General features: G+C 39.9%; 1 protein-coding gene across 1 annotated transcript; it reads left to right on the plus strand.

Moving 5' to 3' along the window:
• Positions 1-9: 9 nt before the first annotated feature.
• RAB22A (RAB22A, member RAS oncogene family) lies at positions 10-18,626 on the plus strand. The gene is made up of 7 exons (XM_039719542.1): positions 10-146; positions 1,955-2,034; positions 4,830-4,911; positions 8,828-8,899; positions 9,030-9,136; positions 10,977-11,086; positions 12,428-18,626. Exons 1-7 carry the CDS (start codon positions 111-113, stop codon positions 12,523-12,525), a joined length of 585 nt encoding a protein of 194 aa, XP_039575476.1. The 5' UTR covers positions 10-110; the 3' UTR covers positions 12,526-18,626.
• The last annotated feature ends 3,362 nt before the right edge of the window (positions 18,627-21,988 follow it).

Here is a 21,988-nt window from a genome sequence, read left to right on the forward strand (position 1 = left end):
AGCGCGGTGTGCGGGTAACTGGGGCGGGCGGGGGGCGGCCGCCGCGGGGACGGCGATGATCGTGCTGGGCCGCGTCTCAGGCGCTCGCTGAAGGCGCTGCCTGCCCGGCCATGGCTCTGAGGGAGCTGAAAGTTTGCCTTCTGGGGGTAAGTGCTGGGCGGCCGGAGAGAGGGTGGGAGCGGAATGAGGGGCTGGCTGGAGAAGCTCTGTGGTGGCGGGGAGCCTCTTGTCAGAGCTCCGGGAAGCCTCTGGTGATGGCGGAGAGCCTCTGTCAGAGGCTGGAGAGGCTCTGTGGCGATGGCGGAAGGCTTCTCTCAGAGCCTGGAGAGCCTCTCTCAGAGCCCGGAGAGGCACCGAGCGTGGGGAGCTCTCCCGGGCGCTGCCGGCCCTCGCCCCGTCCCTCTGAGGGGACCGGGCGGACGCGCCTTCCCCTCCGCGAGGGAGGCGTCTGCCAGGGGTGGATATCGCTCCTCTTCTGCCCTGTTCTCCTTTTTAAAAAATGACAGAGGAAGCATGAATATCCAGTGTATGCTTCCCTTTTCCTCCCAGGCCCTTTCAGGCTTTGAGTCCACAAAATAAATAGAAGCACCTGAAAGCAAACTGGTGGGAGAAAGGGAGGGGCCTGAAGTTATATTGTAAGAACATATGCAGGAAAGTCTTGCAGGTGGTGGAAGGAGGAGACATGGAGTAAAGTGAAGCAGAAGTTTAAAAATTGAAGGAAATGAAGCTGCTTGTTGGCTTGGTTTGGTTGGAGAGACCCACGTTGAACAGGTGGAGGTGTCACCACCTGCATCAAAACCCTCTGTTCAGAGTTGTTTTCTGCTTCTAAATGGCCACCTTGCCCTTCAGAGGGGAAGATTATGTGTTTGTGTGCCCTTCGTCTTATGAAGGTATCTGGGGTAACTACTGTTTGTGTTCACCTGGCCTGAGAAACCTTTTGTCACGGAAGAAAAGGAAAACTTGTCCTTGAATTCCCTGAGCCAGGAACTGCATCTGTGTTTCTCTTTTTAAGATTTGCTCTGATTACTGAGACTGCAACCAGTGTAAAATACAGAGCTATGACAATGTGCTTTTTCTGAAGAGGAAAATAGATTGGCAAGATGAACACAATTGTACATAGTGTACCCAAATTACTGCAATATTCAGGAGTTTTGGACAAAAAAAAAAGCATGAGTGATGTAAAACTTCATTTTCAGTGAAGCAATTCCTCAGGGGTTTATTTCTTAAAGTTTTAATGACTCAGGAAATGTAAAGCAAAAAGTTTGTCTTCACACGTCTTAAATAAAATACAGCTTCTACTGAGAAGCGTTTTACTACTAAGAGTTTAATTTCACTTCTAAATGTGACTTCTCTATATCTTTTGCTTTTTGACCATGGAGTCGATGGTGCAAAGATATACACAATCCAGAATTGTCATGGTTTGTTTCCTCTTTTGCCATTTTTAGCACTGTAGAGTTGCATTAGTAACATGTTTCAGGTGTGTCACAGAAGAAATTTCAAGTCTTTCATTAAGCAGGGTGGGACAGCATTAGTCAGAGGTTGAATGCATGTGTCACACTTGTATAACTTCATGTACTCCACTGGTCCTCCATCCTGCTAAGCTGTACTCAACTGCTCTATGTTTTACCAAAAGTTGTCTTTTCCCACTTCTGCTCCATTGGGAGGTGTGCATGGCTTTGTAAAAAAGCCCAAAGTTTGAAGTTTGAGTAATAATAAGTGTGAATTTTGTGGTCCTTCAAAGAAAATCAACAATTTTGTTTAGAAAGCTGTAACTTGTTACAGGCCTTTCATTTTCTACTAAATTAATGTAATACCTGAAGTATTTCACAACTTCTCTGAGATTCTCTGCAGGAATGTGTTACTCACTGCAGTGTACTACAGGATTTGAGGACAAAAAGAATCCTCTGTCTATAGTAATTAACACTGCTTTCAATTGTTTCTGTTCTTTTCTTAGGACACTGGTGTGGGCAAATCAAGTATCGTGTGGAGATTTGTTGAAGATAGCTTTGATCCCAACATCAACCCAACAATAGGGTAAGAAACTAAATGAAGTAAATGTGATTTATGCAAGAATAAAATGAAATTACCTGAATAGATCACTTGGGAGTTCTTCGTGTGTGGCAGCTAAATGTGGTAATAAACATAACTGCAGCCTTAATTAAGCTTGGGAGCTACCTCAGGACATGTAGGAGTGTTCTCAGCACTCCTGCAGCTTCCATTTTCATCTGAAAGGTCTGGACCCATTTTTGTATTGTTAACTTAAGCTAACAGTGAATAAATTACACTACAGATGCTTCTGCTAAAGGGGCAGCATGCTTTTCTCGTGCACAACCCTTAAATTTCAAATTCTAATTGTTGTGCAACTCCACAGTTTCTAATTCATGTTTTTTAAAGATTCAAGTACTATAAGTCTCCTGAGTTTTTGAGGGTGGTTAACATAGTAATTCAGGTAGGTCTCACCATTAATTAGTTAAAATGTTACACATCTGTATGCAATGCACACATAAATCTAACTGATTAAACTGGCTTTGCAGTTGGTCTTATAGGTAAGGGGGATATTTGAGCCTCAGAGTAGCAACATTATTGATCTCAAATCTTTGAATGGATAGAAGGAAGGGAAAGCATCTGGAATTCTTGGAGTGGTTGGATCTTTTTATTTCTTTTGCTGTTTTGTTTTGTTGTTTTTTTGGTTTGTTGTTTTTGGGGGTTTTTTTGGTTTTTTTTTTTTTTTTTTGCTTAGCAAGTGTCTTTTGGGCAGCTTTGATCAGAACCAATTTTTGGCTCATGGGAGGACAGCCTTTGCTGGATGCCAAGAGGTGTGTGGGGGTGTCAGTACAGCTTCCTGTCTCAGGTGTCTCACAGGTTCTGCTACAGCTTTGACCAAAAAAGATCCTGCTGATAAAGATCAGCTGTGTCTCATCCTGTCCTTCTGAAAAATTGGGGTCTCCGAGATCTCTCTCTTTTCCTTTACACCCCCCTCTTTTTTTTGAGTGTAAATACTGACATTGAACTGCAAAATGTTCTGTAGAAGTTTTGTTTAAATTCCTCTGTTAACAGAGGTTTATTAGCAGTACTGAGATCATTATAGTTGCTTGAAGTGACAGACTGAAAATCTACCTCTTACCAGCCTTAACAAATCATTCATGGTCTGAGGACTGGTTATTTTGGTAATTTTCTATGTAAATGAATCAAAACTTGTCCAAATGCAGGGATTGTGTGAAGTTCCAACAAGATACACAGTCCAAAAAATTAAATTAATTTTTACCCTTTTTTTATACCTTGCTTTTAGTTCCTAATTGAGACTAGTAGGTGGAAAGGACAAAGTAAGGATTAGAAGAGCTTTGAGCATCTTGTAAAACTAAAGCTGAGAATGTTTCAACTTTATTCCCTGGGTCTTTGAGTTCATGAGATATGATCTTGTTTCCTGTCCTGTTTTCATTCCTCTTGGAATCAGCTGAGCAATCACACTTTGTTGTTGTCAATGTTCATTGCTCAATTTCTGATAAGGGCAGCTGCAGAAGCCCTGGCAGAATCTGTAACTTTTCTCCCCTCAGGATGCTGAGGGGCTTAAGGAATGGGGAGAAGATTAACAGCTGAAACATTGTGTAACTGCTTCCTTTCCTTTTCTTTAATGTATCTAGCTAATTGTCCTCTTATAGCATTGAAACAAGTCCAAAGCCTGCAGTTACATTTGCTACAAAAGTGTCAAGGACATCATTAAGTGGGTCTTAAACCCCGAGATAAGCTCAAGTTCAGAGTCCTGGGCTCAGGTATTCAAGGCTGATTGTGCTGAAATACTCTTGCTCTCTGAGTCTGACTGTACAGCAAGTTTGGGGTACTGTAAGAAGCTCCAGTCAAAACTGGCAGAAGAACAAGTTTGGAAGTCTGCAGTATCTTCAAGTGGCAGGAATTAATCACACAAGAAATGTTCAAGTTCACAGTGTGGGATCTCATGTGCTTAAAACAGTTATGTCACCTATAGTTCCAGCTGTACAAGGATTTGAATTCAGTGTGTGGTTTTTCCAGTGAAAAATGTGCCTGCAGGTGAGAGATACAGCAAAGGACTCCCTCTTGTAAAAGAGTAAGGTCACTGAATTCATGTTCTTGTGGGAAAAACACTCATTCAGCTAAAGCAGATCAAATAAACCACAAAAAGTGGTTTGCAACTGTACTTTGCAGCTGTAAAACATCTAGAATTTGGGCAAGGGGAGAAGAACCTGGAGAGTAGGAGAGATCTCTTTTGTCTTCTAGAAGTCCAAGAGCCTCTGCAAACTGAAATATGGAACTGGGGAGCTGTACAGGGTGCAGACAACAAGCAAGTTACTCTATTGGTTTCTATGTCCTGTTAACACCTACCAATAGTGATATCCATCTCCTATTTTATTCCCAAGTATGGATTTACCAGCACTTATCTGAATGTTAGTACAGAGATAGGAAAAGATACAAAGGGAAGAATTTGACCTCTTTCCCCGCAGAAGTTTCCAGTGTGCACTGAAGTGATGGCAGTGATGATGTGAGGAAGGATATTGTTAAAAGGCTGACCTTTCTGGCTTTTTTGGTCATACATCCTATATATTTTTATTCAAAACTTATAAACAAAACCTATAATATGTTGTGTTTTGGTAGTTGAACATCAGTCTCTGAAATGAAATTTCTTTCTCTCTTAATTTCAGCCTTTATATCTGAAATGCTTCATCAATTTGTGTGTTTATGTGTAGGGAAAGAACTTTAATTGCAATGTGAACCTTCTTGAAAGCTCATGGTGGTAACAAATGTTCTAAGGATGTTTTTATATTCTCCAAAAGTGTGAATTGTATCTTTTTTTTCAGAGCCTCATTTATGACCAAGACTGTACAGTATCAAAATGAGCTGCATAAATTCCTGATTTGGGATACAGCTGGACAGGAGCGGGTAAGTAAAATCAATATCTGTGGAAAAAGTTTGGGCCAGAGCTTGGGTTATTTTCAACTGTGCCCCTGAAAGTCACAAAGTGATCTGGTTTTACAAACATGTATTAGAACACTTGTTTCTATGCAGGTTCCTATCAAGATGTGGGTGCTGTACATATGTTTTTATTTTTCATTGTTGTCATGATTTAAGTGTAAAGGTAAGGAAGATTACCTAAGAGGAGTTTATGAAACAATAGTCTGGGTTTATATTCTCTGGAAGGGAATGGTCTTTTCACAGAAAACAAGGCTGGGGTGGGAGGAAGCCAGCAGCTCTCTCTAGTACCATTTCTAGCTGTTTAAGCCTTCAACTGCAATGTTTTCAGCCAGTGCAGCAACACAAGAATCAAAGTGAGATGAATTACCATGTTTCATAGTACAAGTAAGGCCTTGATTCTGGAAAAATGCACAACTGCTGACACATTCTGTTAGCTTCACTGTTAGGTTGTCAGTGTGAGTAGGATGTAGATTTAGGCTTTCCAAAGAAGAGTTTCAAGCAATGTTACAGGTGATAACTACTCTTTTATTCTTTTGTGAAGTTTTACTAATAAAATCTGATGGTGTTAGAAGCTGTGTTGAGGAATCTCTTTTGAAATTTAAATTTTTATTTGGTAGTTTGGGGTTTTGATCTCTGCAGCATACATAGTTCTGAGGGGAGGCAACAAAAGCTTTGAAGAAAATGACTAATCAGATGAAATCCCAGCTAATTAATTTGCGTGATTTTTGCTTGGAATGAAAAGGAAGGCTTTGCTAGGGAACTTGCTTGCTTATGGGTTAATAGCAAGAGTGGTAGAAATTACAGTAGCTGTATTAACAGTGCTTATTCTTGCTGTTTCTTGACTGCAAGTGAACTACTGGCAGCTGCCACTTACTCAAGATGAGTTTATTTAGGATGTGAGGTAACTGTGACAAAGGTTGGGTTATAACTTTGGGATAACTGGCAAATACAGCTGTACTGCTTTTCAGGATTGGCTTGAGAAACAGCCCAAACAAAAAAAACAACAAAACAACCCCCCTAATAATAACAAACAAAACAAACACTTTGTAAAGCCTCAGTCATCCCTACCCACAGGCCTTTAGGATTCCTGGTGGAACTGAGTTGCCAGCTGTTTGGCTTGATATTAGCCTTGATGGCTAGGAAGTAACTCAAGTGTATTTGTATTGTGATTTAGTGCTGTCAGTTTTGAATGACAATTTATTTCCTTCCAACAACACCATATAAAGCAAACTGGAGTTGTCAGGGATGTTTCCCAGGAATATGTCCAACAGATTTTGTGTTATCAAAAATATCCCGAGCCCTTCCATTCCCAGCAGTCAGTCAGCATTTGCTGTAAATAGTTTGTCTTAAGTGAACATTATAGCCCATTCTGGAATGTTATTGCTGCAAAGTGATATTCTGAGAGGTAGAGTGTGAATTTTTAGAGGTTGGTACTGTTAAATGGAAAGCTTTATAAACATGCCTGCCACTGTTTGGCAGGAAGCATCCATTACATTTTAGCATTCCATCCTGTTCACTTTAACTGTGCAAGCAATGGGAGGATCCTGTAATTTGGCTTCAGCACATCTAATCTGAGGAAGCATCTCTGTACATGACCAGCATGTTCCTGATCTATTTTTGGACTCTCTGTGATACCTCTTTAATTTTCTTCCATACAAGTTGCTTGATATCTTTATTGAAATCAAAAAAGGAAAGGTGACCCAGGAGCTGTGATACCTGTGAATTTTATATTCCATATCTGAGAGAGCTCACTGGAGACCCCAGTATAACCAAGGAAATCAGTGAAATGTGAGCAGGGATGTTTACTTTGAAATTATTCAGTATCTTCACAAGGGTTTCTTTCTCCAGAGCAGTGTCACTGCTGTCACAAATGGGCTGTACACCTGCCTGGCCCTGAAATCTGTAGCACAGTTTTCTGGTCATGCAGCATATCTGCCAGTGAATTATGGAAGGGATTCACTCTGTGGAATAGATCTGGAATACTAAAAATGTCCACACCATTCTTGGAACTGAAATGTCTCTGCTGAGCTATGATGTGGAATGCATGGAATTCACAGCCCTGGCTTCTTGAGGAGTGTTTGCTGTTTCCCATTTCAAAAGCCCAGCTGCAAATAGTGCTGCACTGCCCTGGGCACCCCCTTGCTCTCAGTGGCTTTGGGGTGGCTGGATAGCCTTGTTCCAGAGCTGGAAATGTGCACCAAGTCATTCACACACCTCATCTACACACAGACCTTATTTCTTCTCTCATTTCTTCTACACTGAGCTCAATTGATAGGAGGTCACTTACAGTAATTAGGATTTTTGCCTTCTTACCTAACGGTTTTGAGTTTCCCTGCATAGTTACATTATGCATAATTACATTAATAATTCTGTAAAAACACAAATCGGAGGCTGGGGGGCAAGCTGAAGTCTTTGGAAAAATTGCAAAAGGAAAATCCAGTGTTTCTGGTAACATCTGTTTTGTTAATATATTTTATCTGCCGACTGCTCTTAGGTGGAAAAAAGTATCTAAGTGTTAGCAGACAGGAAATGAGAGTAATACAAAATCAGCAAGTGAAAGTTGGTTTATTCCCAATGTAAATAGTGAAATAATCAAAAAGCCAGGTTGCAGCCAGTCCAAGTGGTGGTTTACCAAATATGTTTCCCTTTATATTTTAGTACTTAGAAGGAAGAGAGGGATTATGTCCCAATGTGAACTGAATGCCTGCCCATGTTTCCCTTTCCCACTATTAAATATTTTTATATTCTGAACTTTGCATTCAAAATCCTATTTTCAAAACAGAATTTGAGAGCCAAATGTAAATGGTCTGGAATTCTGCTTTATAGCAAGATTTTTATGATTTATTATATTGCTCTCAGTTGAACTGTACTAAGCAAAAGGAAATTGGTATTTTATTAGAAATGAATAAGCCTTTATGAAAAACTGTATCCAATTCATTATTTTTACCCTGAGTAATAAGATGCACAAAAGCTCTAAATCATAATGCTTACATGAAACCAATACATGCAGTTTACTCTGCACTTTGAAGGAAAGTTCTGGTTGCTAGATTAGTTGTCTTGGCTTTTTTGAAGTTGGCAGAATATCCCACTGTTCTTAAGAATGCTTCATTGATATTTTTGATGCAACTGGATTGTGTACTTTATTGCTCTTTTTTAGCACTGGATTCATAAGGTTCTGTCCACTCAAAGGTACAGCCCTACAAAGCAAACAGACCTGCTGTAGATTTAATTCTGAAAATTGCAAGAAAGCAGCCTTTTATCTAGAGTGTTCCTTCAAGCTCTGCTTCCAACAGGGCACATAGTTGTGGGCTTTGGCAGATTTTTGGTTTAAACGTGCTTCTAAATTTGAGGGAAAAACTGAAGCAAAATCCTTAAAGTCATAAGTTACATTCTGAAGAAATCAACACTTCTAGCATTTAAGTCTGATGACTGATCCACAGGGCTAGAAGTTGATAGTAGCTTCTGAACATTTCAGATCAAAATTAATATATGCTAGTTTTCTTAACATTTTTGTCTTAGTCAAAGTTGACCTTGCTTCTCCCTGCATTTCTGCCCTTGTTTGGTGTTTCAAGTCAAGCACATGCATGTTTGTGTAGACAGTCTGTTAAGGGAGAGGTTCTAATCTAGGCAAAATAAGATCAAGTTTGCTTTCCTGCTGTTTGCAGTAGGTGCTGCTGAGTCCCACACGATTTATTGCCTGGCCTTAGCAGAACAATGCCTTCCTGGCAGATTATGTGCTCTACTGCACAGATTAGTTGTGACTGTAAAGGAAAGTTTTTCACTGCTCTGATCTTGGTTTTCAGTTTATCAATAGTAATACTAATGATAGTGAGGTTCTGGAGGTCAGAGGAGACCAGGTTTATGTTTGCTGTCTTTCTTGCAGTTCCGTGCTTTAGCCCCGATGTATTACCGAGGGTCAGCAGCAGCCATCATCGTGTATGACATCACAAAAGAGGTAAGAAACTTGATCTTGACCCAGCATTACAATGTCTGGGGTTTTTTCTTTGTGTCATGGGCCAGTTCTGACTCTTAATTTCTTAATTCCTTCCATCTTCTCTCTTTCTTTTTTTTTTTTCCCACATTAGGAAACTTTCTCAACGTTAAAGAACTGGGTTAAAGAGCTTCGCCAGCATGGACCTCCCAACATTGTTGTAGCTATTGCAGGAAATAAGTGTGATCTTAATGATGTCAGGTAAATAACTGCTGTCACTTTTGAGGGTTTTCCTTAAGCCCTACCATTACATATTTAAGATTTTAGAGCAGCTGAAAGGTATAGAACAATTCAAGCTGTTCTGCTCTAGTGTTGTAGTTTCACAAGGGATTTGAGCTGTTTCTGCTGTCAAAGGACATGGGGTTTGAGCTGTTTCTGCTGTCAAAGGGCATGGGGTTTGAGTTGTTTCTGCTGTCAGAAGATGTGGTTAGTCTGCCCTTGGATGGTCTCACCCACTTCCTCCTGTGTGCTGGTGTGAGTACACGTGTGATTGGGCAGTAAATTGGGCTGTAAAATGGATCCAGATTAAAACTAACCCTAAAAAAAAAAAAAAGAAAACTGATCCAAGTATATTTATCTTTCTCACACCATGAACACTTGCTGGCATAACGGTGTGGGGATAGCAGGGTTAGGAATGAGCAGTTTACAGGGAGACAGGATTACCTTTTCTGGTGGCAGTGCCAAGTTACACAAACCTAAACTGCCTGTGAAACTATAGTGTAATAGAAGCTGTTTACCTCACTTTACAAGAAGTGCCCCTGTCAGTCTGTAGCACCTCATTTTGTTAGGAAAAACACCAAGCCTGTTGGAAAGCATTGTGTAGGTTTTTCTGACTTGCTTGTTCAGGTGCCTTCCTTCCCTGCTTAAATATTGGGGTGGAATTGGCTGTGGCCAAAATAGTTGCAGGGAGCGGGAAAAGCTCTTGAGAAACTTTATGAACAGGCAAACTTTCAGGAAGGCATGTACTGAAAACAAAAGAAGGCCTTTTTTATTGATGTCCTGGTTAAATAAGCCAAAATTCAGAAAGAAGGTGTGTGTAAACTTCTTGGGTTTAGGTTTTGCTGGCAAAGGCACCACAGCTGGTGTCTCAAAGGGGACAGCTGACAGCTGGTTATATGTTTAAAGAACCACTGCAAAGGTTGCTCTGAGTATGGTTTTACAAATTGTTAATACCTAGAAGTTATCTAGTGAGCTCTAATAACTTTCATTAGAAGTAGCATGTCTTTTGAAGGAAATAGAGTGTAAAATTATTTGCAACAGAATTCACATCTCACATGCTCAGCTGGCATCATAAGTGCCAACATTGTTCTTCAAGCTAATGAGGAAGATTCCTTGCACTTTAGTCAGAGGCAATATTGGAGTCACTGCTCAAAGTCCATGCTCTTGATATCCTAATGTCCCTCATTACTGAAAGTAGCCTGTGTGTTGTAGAAATTGTATGTTAAGTGATATAACAAAGTCCAGACCTCCCTACAGCTGCTGGGGTTTGTATTTTTCATTTTGTTTAAGGAAAGATACAAAATCATTGACTTGCCTACTTTGGGGTGCAGAATAACTTGTACACCTCTGTGTGCTCAGTATAAAAATACTCCTTTTTTATAGCTGCATATTCATGCAAAGTAAATACTGTGCTGATGATTTTGGGAGATTCTTTGGTTTTGTAAAGAGTCCTAAGAAATGCACAGGATGATTGGAAATAACGCTTTAGGCTCTTCTTAGGACATATAAAGCTGGTGGAGTGAACAACACACCAGAAGGATTGATTGCACACCCAAGCTTAGAGCACTCCAGACAAAATCACTGCAGTGTTGTCAGATGGATTAAGGCCTTGGGTAGTTCATGACTGTGCTCATACCTCAAGGCAGGGAGACAGCAGAGAGTAAAGAATGAGCATCAGCTTCAGCATGAGGGAGCACTCTGATGCTAAACAGGTAAAATATTCATTATAGGAGACACTTAAAAACTTAATCTGTCCCTTAAGGTTTTGAGTAATGGGGTTCTTTTGCATTCATGAATTTTTCTTTGTTTCTTTTTTTCCCAGAGAAGTCATGGAAAAAGATGCTAAAGACTATGCAGATTCCATTCATGCAATATTTGTAGAGACAAGTGCGAAAAATGCAATAAACATTAATGAACTCTTTATAGAAATTAGTAAGTATTTAAACAGTTAATGCACTTTCTTCTGAAAAAAACTTGAGCAGAAATTTGATTTCTATATTACTTTTTGTGCTGTTTGGGTGAAAATTTACAGACTTAATACTAAATTCATTACGATCTGACGTGACTACAAACTGCAAAATGAGCTGCATGAATTTCTGGTCACCTAATGACCTCTGAATATTCCTTCTAGAGGTTTTCAGCCTACTGTGATGCTGCTGGATAAATAGCAGGCCAGGTACTCATGTTATAAGTCAGTGTCATCTTACCATGTCTGTTATTGAATGTTCCAATTAGTACTTCCAAGGTTAGGGAGGAGGAAGGAAATGGCGTGAGGATGATCCAGACTTTACACATCTGAGAAAAGGAATTAAGTTCTCACTCTTAGCGCTTGTACTTAGGCTAAAATAAGTGTATTTTTAAAAATACAAAAATTCATAAATGCCAGATTACTGCATGGGGAATAGCAACTACTGCATGTAGATTTTCCACAAGTATGTTTGTAGTACCTTGGGGTTTTTTATATTAAATTGCAAATCTTTTCTGTCCCATTTGTGGTGAGGATAACAATGATACTTTTTATATATGTGAATAAAAAGCAGACAGTATTCCAAAGTGAATTCTATGCAATATTATTTGGAGGATATGTGTCAAGTAGCAGCACCAATGTGCAGGTTTGTCAGCCTGTTTGTGAAAAGAGGACTAACTACAGAAACATCAGACTTAAGAAAAAAATAGGGTCTATAGAAGCAGCTGAATATATTGAAGCTGATGTAAAAACTATGTGCTGTAGATTAGCTTCCTGATTTATTGACTTAATAGTTGCTCTCTGAAACTGATCTTGAATAAATTATGGGGGAAAAAAATCATAAATCTTCTTCAGAAGAGAATGCTCAACCAGGAACAGTCCATTTTAAAGACTGATGAGATGAGTAAAGCAGCTCTCTCCACAAGCACTCCTTTGTTAAGCCCGACGCAGGTAATCTGTGGAAATCCAGGTCAAGATGGTTGTTCTCAAGCTATTCCAGATGGTATTGCATCCTGCAAAGTATTCTCCAAGTGCTTTTACAGCTTAGCTGTCCAGGCCTAGATGAATCTGAAGTGTAACTGCTGCTAAATTGACTTCTAACTGCCTCTGCTGTCCTTTTGTGCAGCCGTCCCTCTTACAGACATAACACAGACTGTTGCTGCCATCCTGCTGGGCAGGAATGTCATCCCTAGTGACCTGTAGCTAATTGAAGGCACATTTTTTGTATACAGAGCATACACCGGATGCTTAGAATGAGTTTCAAGTATAACATTTCCTATATATTTCTTTTTCCTGCCTCCTTGTAGGTCGCAGAATTCCATCCACTGACACCAACCCCGCGTCCAGTGGGAAGGGCTTCAAACTTCGACGCCAGCCATCGGTGACAAAACGCAGCTGCTGTTGACTGACCCCTCAGAAAGTCAAACTTTATACAGTAGGTGGTCTTGGAAGTTAATGGTTCACGTTGGGTTTATATTATCAGTCTTAGATCTTTATCTGCTGGTGTTCATGCACCCGGGGTCCCCCAAAGAGGGACCGGCTCATCTGACACCTGTGCGCGCGCAGAAAAGACTGCAGTGCTCGGGGCAGCCTGCTGGCTGCACAGCGTGCAGTGGCCCCTGCATTCAAAGGGAATCCATCATCACTTCTTTGGCCTTGCTTGATTGGAAGGTGACTGCGTGGATGGTAGAATTCAAATGTTTTCATAGTTTTGTAATCAAGGTTTTGGGAGGTTTTTTTTGTAAAAAGGGAAATGAGCACTTTTGTGGGAGATTGGGTTAGGAGGAGTCTGGAAGTTAGATGTCATTTCTTCCTTTTCTTCAGTGAGCCTTATTTTAAATTTTGGTGTAGCTACTCCAAAGTATGGGACAGTTGATGTGAGATGGCTACAGAATAAGCAACTGAAGACAAATAGTAGGCAAATCAGTCCATCCAGTCCCCAAATCCCATTTGCACTTTTTATTTAAGGATGATCTGCACTGGGGGTGGGGACACAAGCAACAGATCTTAAACCACAGACAATCTTCTTTTTCATGCTGACTGTAATCACTTTAAGGCAGACTGGTATGCTTATAGGCATCTTTTTGTTGTTACAAGTTTTTTAATATTAAGATGTTGGTTGAAGAAAATTACTTGTAGATCTGACTAAATGAAGTGGTTACTGACTAAAAAGAGATGCTGTAAACAGGTGCTGCCAGTGGTTCTGATAAGACCAACAAGGTTTTGGGGAAAGCTTTTAATTGCTTGGCATGTGTAAAGTGTTCATATTATATTTATGAGACCAGTGTTTAAAGTGTTATAAATTATGTAAAAACAGTAAAAAATAATACAATCTTCTACACTCCTTCCATTCCACACCTAGGGATAAACTCTTGGGGAATCTCCATCAGGGGTTTTTTCCTGCATTTTAGGTATTGTCACTGTGAGTTCATCCAGAGGCAGATGAAATTCTTTCTCTTTCAATGACATTTGAAAGGGCCAACAGAACATCCTGTTGGGGCAGCACAAGGCCTGTCTGTTGAACAAGCTTTCATCTGGGGTGCACCCAGTCTTTCCTATTTTAGGCACAAAAATACACATAGGAAGTAACCTTAAGACATGTGGTAATGTAGATCGTTACCTCTTGGTTCCTGGGGTTTTTCATCTGTGAGGGTTTTTAGCAAATCAGTGTTTAGCTTATCCTGTATGGATTTTAGTAAGCTTTCAATTAAACTATAGGTTGACCATACCTGTTTGTGCTATTTTATTTATTTTTACTTTTTGTTTCTTACCAGCACTAGTGAGAAACTTTTATACTTTTGAAGAAAAAGAGCTTAATAGACTTGAGTATATACTAAAATATGCTGGTTTAGTATCCAACTGAACTCATGATGATGCTTATTCTTTTTTTTAATCTGGTTTTCTATCATCTCAAGTATTTTCTGTGAAGGAAATGTAGGAAAATTTGTAAGAAATGAAAGGACTTGTACTTCAGATTCACTTGTGTTATTGAAATTTCTTGGAGAGCTGGAGCAGAACAGGCAAACTGGTACATGGAGGTTTTTGGACATGTCAGTGAGTTTAATGACACTTGGTGACTACATTTTTGTCATGCCTTTTCCTTACCCTGCCTGCATTGCCAATTCTGCCTTCTTTGCCATGGTCCCACAGGCTCCATGCTTCTAGAGAGCCCAAGAAATGCAACTGCATGGGTATGCACCCTACTCTTTCTGCAGTTCTGCTCTTGAATTGCTGCAGGTGAAGTGTAACAGCCAGTGTTCCAGATTGTCCAAACTGCCAGCCCTGGAGTGAGGCTGCTTCTTAATATTTGCCTATTTAACAAGACAGACAGTTGATGTAAGTTCTTCTGAGTCCAGAGAAGTGTTTATTGATCAGTGGCCCTGCTGAACGCTGGAATGCAATCATCCCTGCATGAGATGCACATGCTCATTGTTTCCTTTCTGGTGGAGAAAAGTGGTTTCTTTTGTATTAATAATTTGTTAGGTCAGCTGCTTTGATCTTGCACTAGGCTTGCTGGAATTGATTATATTTTGTCCTAACATAGCTTCTCTCTTTGGAGATACATGGGTATTGGAGTGTTTGGAGTGCAGATTATCAACCATTCCAGCTAAATTTTTAATAACTTTTTTCCTGGTAAGAAGTTGTTAAAAAAGCTCAGGATTAAAGTTTTATTCCACCATGTCTTTCTGTCTAATGAGTGGAGCTCATCAGAGAGACTCAACTTTCAGATACTGTCAAACACAATCTCAGAATGGTTCAGGTTGAAAGGGACCACAGTGAGTAATCTGGTTCAGCCTCCCTGCTCAAACAGGGTCATCCCAGAGCATATTGCACAGATTAATTTCTGCAGAAGATGTTTGAAAGGGAAAAATGTCATGTATGTAAAAATATAACAAGGTGTATGTTATATCATTGATCCAGAGCATTTTTAGCTGAAAAAATATAAGTATTGCAACTTCTAAACACCACCAGTTCTTTCTTATGAAAGTTATAGAATTGAACAAAAATAAAACTTGATAAACATTTCATTCTTAAGCTTTGGAGCAACCTGAATGTGCTCTCCAGGTTTTGGAAGGTGTCTTCATCTGACCCTCTATTGAAACAGTCACTTAGCTGACTTGCCAGGTTCTCAATCTGTGCTGCAGTTAGTTTTCTAGGATATTTTATGTACATGCTGAAAACTGGTATATCAACTGCCCAAGTAGGTGAAATTTGGAAACTGACATTTAGTAGCATTTAGTAATCATACTACTGAAAATTGTTATAGGTGCTTTGAAAAGTTCTAAGGCAATTCTAACAACTTTTGCTGTTACTGTGAAGGTAAAGACTTTATTTTAGGTCCAGCAAATCTCTGCACTCCAGATCCCTGCTGACATCAGTGAGACCCTTCATTTGAGTGCTGCAGGATCAGACAGTTAATGGTTTAGAGGGATGTTTTATGCAGCCTGGAGTCTTTGATGTGTTGCTTTACATTTAATGCCACCAGCCTGCTCAAGAAGGATTATTTACTTGCTTGGGAAGAGAGTAAGAGGAGAGGAGCCAGGACCTACTTATTGATTTGGAAGTCTAATCCTTTAACCTGGTTGAGGGAGAACTACAATCTTGGTTAAAGCTTCATTTTAATCATCAAAAAGTAATTCATGGTGAAAATCTTGAATGGTTTAAAAGTTGGCCTCGGCAAAATTTTTGTTTTTGTTGCACTGTTAAGGTTAAATTATTCCTTCACATTAGTGTTTAGTTCCAGTATAACACATTGCTAGTTGGAAAAGGAAGCTTTAGCAGTGATGTTTGAATTAGTTGCTTGTGAAACAGTCTTTAGTGTGTGTTAAGGATGGGGTAGGCTATTTGTGGTGAGCTGTGTCAGCAATCTGCACAGGAATGGATGATTTACAGGGCAGAAGCTGTCAGAACAGTGGAGCTGCTCATCCTGGAGTGAACCTCACTCAGCAGCAATAGCCACAGACAAGCAGGGCAAAATCATCTCCAACACGAGGAGAACCTGCATAATTCACTGGCCTCAACTTCTACACTCCCTGCTCATTTGGTAAAAAGGCTTCATGTATCTCTCCTGGATACTTACAGCCTCTAAAAATGGCTTTTTGGCTCATAGTTGAGAGAAAAGGACAAACTTTCTTAACTTTTCTAGCAGGAAGTCATTGTACAGCCACCTGAGATGGTTTGTACATCACCAGTCACTTACTCAAAGCAGAAGAGTTGTGTACTTTGAATTAAGTCTCTAAAAAGCTGCAAAACGTTCCCTATAGAAAACTGTTGATGTTTCCTGTTCAGGTCCCATCTCTGGTAACAGATCACAGCCTAGTGATGGTAGGTGACAGAAGATTTACAGAAATATGATGATGGTGTGAATTACCAATATAAGATGGAAATACAGGTTCTAGAATTAAAATAGTCATGTTTGTTCTCCTTTGAGTCATATGGTTCCAGCTTGTCAAAAGGAATATGCTTGACAATACATATTTGTGTGTCAGACAAAAATTCAGGTGCCAAAATATAATTCCCTAAAATTATTTTAGGCCTTCTGACACTAATGTTGTTTCTGAAAAATCCCTTCTGATATTCTGGAGGTCTCAAAAGTCTGAATGCAAACCACTTCTTGCTCAGCTACCATCAGAAATGCACGGCTTGGAAAAAATTGAACAAGCATTACCAGACTTTATCCCTAAAGTGTCACAGATTAAAAAAAAAACAACTTTCAAGGATATAAGACTATCCTGAAATCCAAGAATACTGATGAGCTTCTGACCTGTCAAAATGTTCCTAGGGTCAGCTTTCTCCTCCTTCCCCCCTCCATTTCCTCCCACCCCACCCAGCCCTGAATTTTTATCATAGTGTTGTCAGTGTCCATGCTATGAAGAGCTATTCAGAAATACCTAGAGAAGTTCTAATGGCTGAGAGTTACTTGGTGCTCCCTATTTTTCATGAAGAATCAAGGCAGTAGGATGAGTTTTCTCAGTGCAGAATAAAGACTTCTTAGAAGAAACAATTTTGCTGTTCCTGTTACATCAACCTGCAAATTGATGTTCCTAAATTTTTGCTTAAACACTAAGTATAAATTTTATTTAAGGAGCTAATTACCTTTGTAAAGATATTCTTTTAAGAAGGTTGGGGTTTGCTTTGCTTGGCTTCTGTTGATGTTTTCACATACGTATTGTTGAACAAACCAACTTTTTCAAATGTTGAAGGACACAGACCACTCTTCTGTCATGCTCTTCATCACTGTGGGTGTGATACTCCATCCAGTTGTTGCACTTGAATATTCTGTAACTCTGACACCTTGAGAGATTCACTGCTACTATCTTGCCTCACTTTTACTCATGTTACAGTATGTATTTCCTATTAAATCCATTATGTTTTCTTGGCAATTTGTTCTTTGTTTCCTTATGGGATTTAGACAAGGATAGGTGGTGAGTGTCTATTTTGCCACAAAGTTCTAGAACTATCTGTCACAGCAGCAAATATTTGTAAGCTAAAGGGTAATTCATTAGCACAGCCTTATGAAACTGTTACAGCAGCTGAGACCTGTGCCATGACTGTATTTTACCACATAACAAAGGCTAAAAGCACATTCACCTGGAGGAGCAAGTTATTGTAAGCCTCTAGTCCACTCTTCTGTATTTTAACTTCCTTTCTTGTACTTCTTTCTGAAATGGTGTATCCAACACTGACACTGTGATGGTGAGTTCATTGATTTAAGGCACAGAAATGGATTGCATTTCTGTAGCTAAGATGCTTAAGACTTCCTGGCAATCTTCCCACTTGTACCCCTCCAGTGAGGACTATGAAGAAAAAGAAAGGGTTTTTTTTTCTGATTGAGAAACTGCATTTGTGTGTTCAGGACACAAAAATAACCTGATATGCATTGAGCTCTTGCAGTGTAGTAAATGTTTGCTGTAAAATGTGTAAAGGTTAACCTTTGTATCAGCAATTCTTGTCACTCATAACAACATTCTGCCTTTTCATTCTAGGATGGGTTAACCTGTTACAAGGGTTGAAAGGTCTGTGCCTTCTATTATCTCTTACTAAAACAAACTTAAGCCGCTCAAAGTTACAGAGCATTTGCAGCACTGTAAACTGCACAAATTTCCACCCATTGCTTCACTGCATGAAGTGTAGTCAGATTACTAGTGATGAAATATTGTAGTGATGAATTCCCAAGCTTATGAATGTTTTGAGACTTTTTTAGTCTTCTCTTGGGCTGGTCCTGAGAGCGTGTACAGGTTTGTCTGTATTGTTGGTTTGTAGATGCTAATGAGGAAAACCAGGCTTTTGTTCTCTCCTTTTTGTTTGAGTCGTTACACTCCCATATAGTGCATAGAATGCAAATAAAGAAATGTTGATTTGACATAATGTAAACAGCCTTTTCAGCCTAAGCATTCATAATAAACTTTTATAGTGTAATAACATGCTAAATCACTACCAGTCTGATGTATTGTGCAAAACAAAAAAGGTGTAAACATTTTATTAATAAAAAGCTTTGTTTATAAATATGCTGGCTTATTTATAAATGCTTCCAAAATTGTCCACATCTTAAAAAAACAGTCTCTATAGCAATATAATTATAGAAGAGGAATGTAAGCAATAGCTTACATGTACAAATGACTGGAATAGCTGTTTTGCAGGAGTCCTGACTACTGGTGTTCAGAAACTGGAGCTTTTCCCTGGTCTGTGTACACACAGACAAAGGCAGAAGATCCTGTGCAAAGAAGGGAGGGGGGCAAACAGCAGAGGGAATGCAGCTTTTGTGTAACACTTCCTTTCTTTGCAGCACCATGCCTGAGAAACTGCAGGCCACACACAGGCTTGTCAAGCAGGGCAAGGCCTGACAAATTCTGTCAGGGCCAAGTTATTTAATCCATTGCTTTTACCTTAGACTGCATGAAGTGCACAGTTCTCAACTGCTTAGGCCAGGTTTCTGTCAATCAAAACTGTAAAGTGCTTTTAATATCGTGGGCCTGTTGTGCTGGGAAGGGATCTTCTCTTGTTTGTTAATACAGCCAACTGGTTGGTGCCTTGCTTTTTTTAAACCACTGCTCTGGTGCTTATGTAGTCCTCAGAAATATGGATTTGGCTGCAGTTAACTCACTTGTCTTACATGATGCTTAAAAGATGTGGTTTGGTTGCTTTAATCTGGGATGCACATCTAACCTGTTGAGTTAATAGCAGCCTTCAAAAGCTAAATAAACATAAAGTCCTGTTTCTGAACTGCTGTTTCACATGAAAAGGTTGGGTACAAGTTTTTACTAAACAAATGGCTGCAGTTCCTATGCAGGAAACACATACCATGTCATCTTTTGTTTAACAGAGACCTGGAATAATTTCAATTTCTTGTCACCTGCAATTTTGAAGTCATGCTCTTAGATGTGAACAAACTGCTTTTGAATAGTGTCACATGGGTTTGTCTAAGATAGCATGAATGTGCATCAGGGAGAGCATAAGAAGGGTAGACACGGGGAATATGCTGGAATAGAGAGCAAAAGACATTTGTATGTGTTTGCATAGGGAATCTGAGAACCAAATGCAAACCACTTGGTTTTCACACACACAATGAGAATGTTTCACTTGGATCAAGTCTTTCATAGCTTCTAAGGTAAAAGTTTTGCAAAGTATAATTGTTTCAGTACAAAGCTTTAAAATTGTTTCAGTACAAAGCTTTCAGAAATGAACTTGTTCTTTAAAATTGTTTCAGTACAAAGCTTTCAGCTGCTGTCCAGCATTTCCTTGCAGTGTTCATCCCAATTTTCTCCTGTTAATCAGAAACCCCTGTGGGCAAGAAGTTGCCTTTTAGTCTTGTGGCTGCATTGTCCCCAGTGAGAGCTGTCTGTGGAACAGGGGTGGGCTATTGCAGGTGGTCTCCATGCACACCCATTTCAGTGAATCTGACCTGCACAACGTTAAATGTACACACATTATTTACATGCAACAAAAACCTGACAACCTACATTCATTAGACTTCATACATTTCCAACTTAAGCAACGCTGTGCTTTATAAAACCCTCAGCCTGGATGAAAACGTGGGCGAGCCCTTCAAATACAAACAGGTAAGTTCAGAGCTGCCAATTAGGGCAAGGTGATACATCTTGGCAAATCCTTTAGAGGTGGATCATAACGCTTCAGGGGCTTCTTTGTACTTCTGTCAGGAAAAGTAGAACTCGGAAAGGTCTGGGCAGCAACCCTTAATGGTTGTTTACTTTAGGGCTTTTATTATGCATGACTATATGCTGTGTAAAGCTTTCTCTCTTACTCCTCAGCCGTTAGTTTGCAAATAACTTACTGATATGTATAAAGCTTGTTTTTTCTACTAATTACTGCTCCAAGACTGCCTGGCTTACAGAGAGAATCTGTTTATAAAATGAAACTTAAGAGATTAGGTAAAAGAGGTAACCTTCCCACAGTACCAGCCAAGAAAGCTGCAAATTATGGACTCAATTCTCTCCTGACTGAGGTTTAAAATGTTATGACAAAACCTGTAGTTTAGGCTAAAAATTACCCACTCACACCAAGGAGCAAAAATAATAAGACCATCCAAATCTAGTTTCCTGGAAAAGAAAATGCACCCCTTTATGATGTTATGTGACCATTCTTTCCCCAAAAGAGAAGGAATTTAAGGAACAAGAGCAGTATTTGAGTGTATTGCCCTGCAGTGCTGAAGCTTTAAAAAATCAGTCCCATTGTCCTGGCTGGAAGGAGTTGGCAGGTTTCACTTGTATCATGCAGAACTAAGAGTTTTGTACTAAATACAGGTATGGGTTTGGTTTGTTTTGGCATGGAATGAAAGAAAACGGAGAACAAAAAAGATGAAATAGGATGGGAGGTGGTAAAGCAGAACAGGGATTGTGGTGGACAGGAGCAGCTGAAGGTGTGGTACAAACACTGCAGATGTGCTCAGAGCAGTGAATGCCCACTGTCCTGCTCAGGGCTGTTAATTTTAACACACACATCACTCACTTTACATTGCTCTTAGTGCCAGAAATGAGAACACTCTTGTAATCCTAGATCTTTTTAGCTACCTTATGCATTTTTGGCATTTATTAAGTCAACATGATACAAAGAATTTGTATGAGAGAAAGGTGCACTGCATCATGCAGATTATAGTGATGTGAGAAATGAATTTTCTTTGGAAGCTTTTTATTTCTGCAAATGGCATCTCCTCCTGAAGTCAGGTATGTATAAAGTCCAGTATGTATAAAGTCCATACTTTTTAGTGTATGTAAATTACCAGTTTTTAAGACCAGCATATTTCTGCTGTTAAGAGGGGCATCTCAAACTCCTGCCTCTGACAGGTTACAGGAATGCTTTATAAATTCTTAGGAACTTGTCAAATGTTTAAAACAACCCGAGAGGGGAGCAAAAAGCAAAGTGTTGTTGTAATTATACTGGCCTAGGGCTATCAATAAAGCTGCACTCTATTTTAAACCATGTTGTAAATTTCAAAGAAATGCTTTAAAACATTGGAGTAAAAACCAACCAACCAAAACTAAACACAAATTCCCAAAACACAACCACCACAAACCACCCCAAAACAAACATAAAAACCCCAACAAATAACCCAAAGCTTTAAGAAAGGGGAGGATGTCTTAAAAATCTGAAGTGCCCTGAAGTTCTGGTTTTATTCATTAAAAAGCGAGTATTGCCTGCAGCTCGCTGCCGGTTCCCAGCGTTGCCCTGGCGCTGTAGCGCTGCGCCCCGAGCCCTGCGGCCCCGGGAGCTCCTCCTTTCCCCGGGAACCTTCCCTGCCCTTCCCCGAGCCCGGCCGGAGCTCCGGGCGCCGCTGGAAGCCGGGCGAGGGCCCCGAGGGCTTCCCCTGCAGCCCTGAGGCCACACGGGGCAGAGGCCTAAAAAACCGCGCT

Source organism: Passer montanus, unplaced genomic scaffold, assembly GCF_014805655.1.
Source record: "Passer montanus isolate IOZ18808 unplaced genomic scaffold, ASM1480565v1 scaffold41, whole genome shotgun sequence".
NCBI lineage: Eukaryota > Metazoa > Chordata > Aves > Passeriformes > Passeridae > Passer > Passer montanus.

Bases quoted from the DNA above. Each gene is read 5' to 3' on its own strand.
- RAB22A (XM_039719542.1), top strand. From the start codon at position 111: ATGGCTCTGAGGGAGCTGAAAGTTTGCCTTCTGGGG. The intron at 2,035-4,829 runs GTAAGAAACTAA...CTTTTTTTTCAG, and splicing joins AACATCAACCCAACAATAGG to AGCCTCATTTATGACCAAGA. The intron at 9,137-10,976 runs GTAAATAACTGC...TTTTTTTCCCAG, and splicing joins TGTGATCTTAATGATGTCAG to AGAAGTCATGGAAAAAGATG.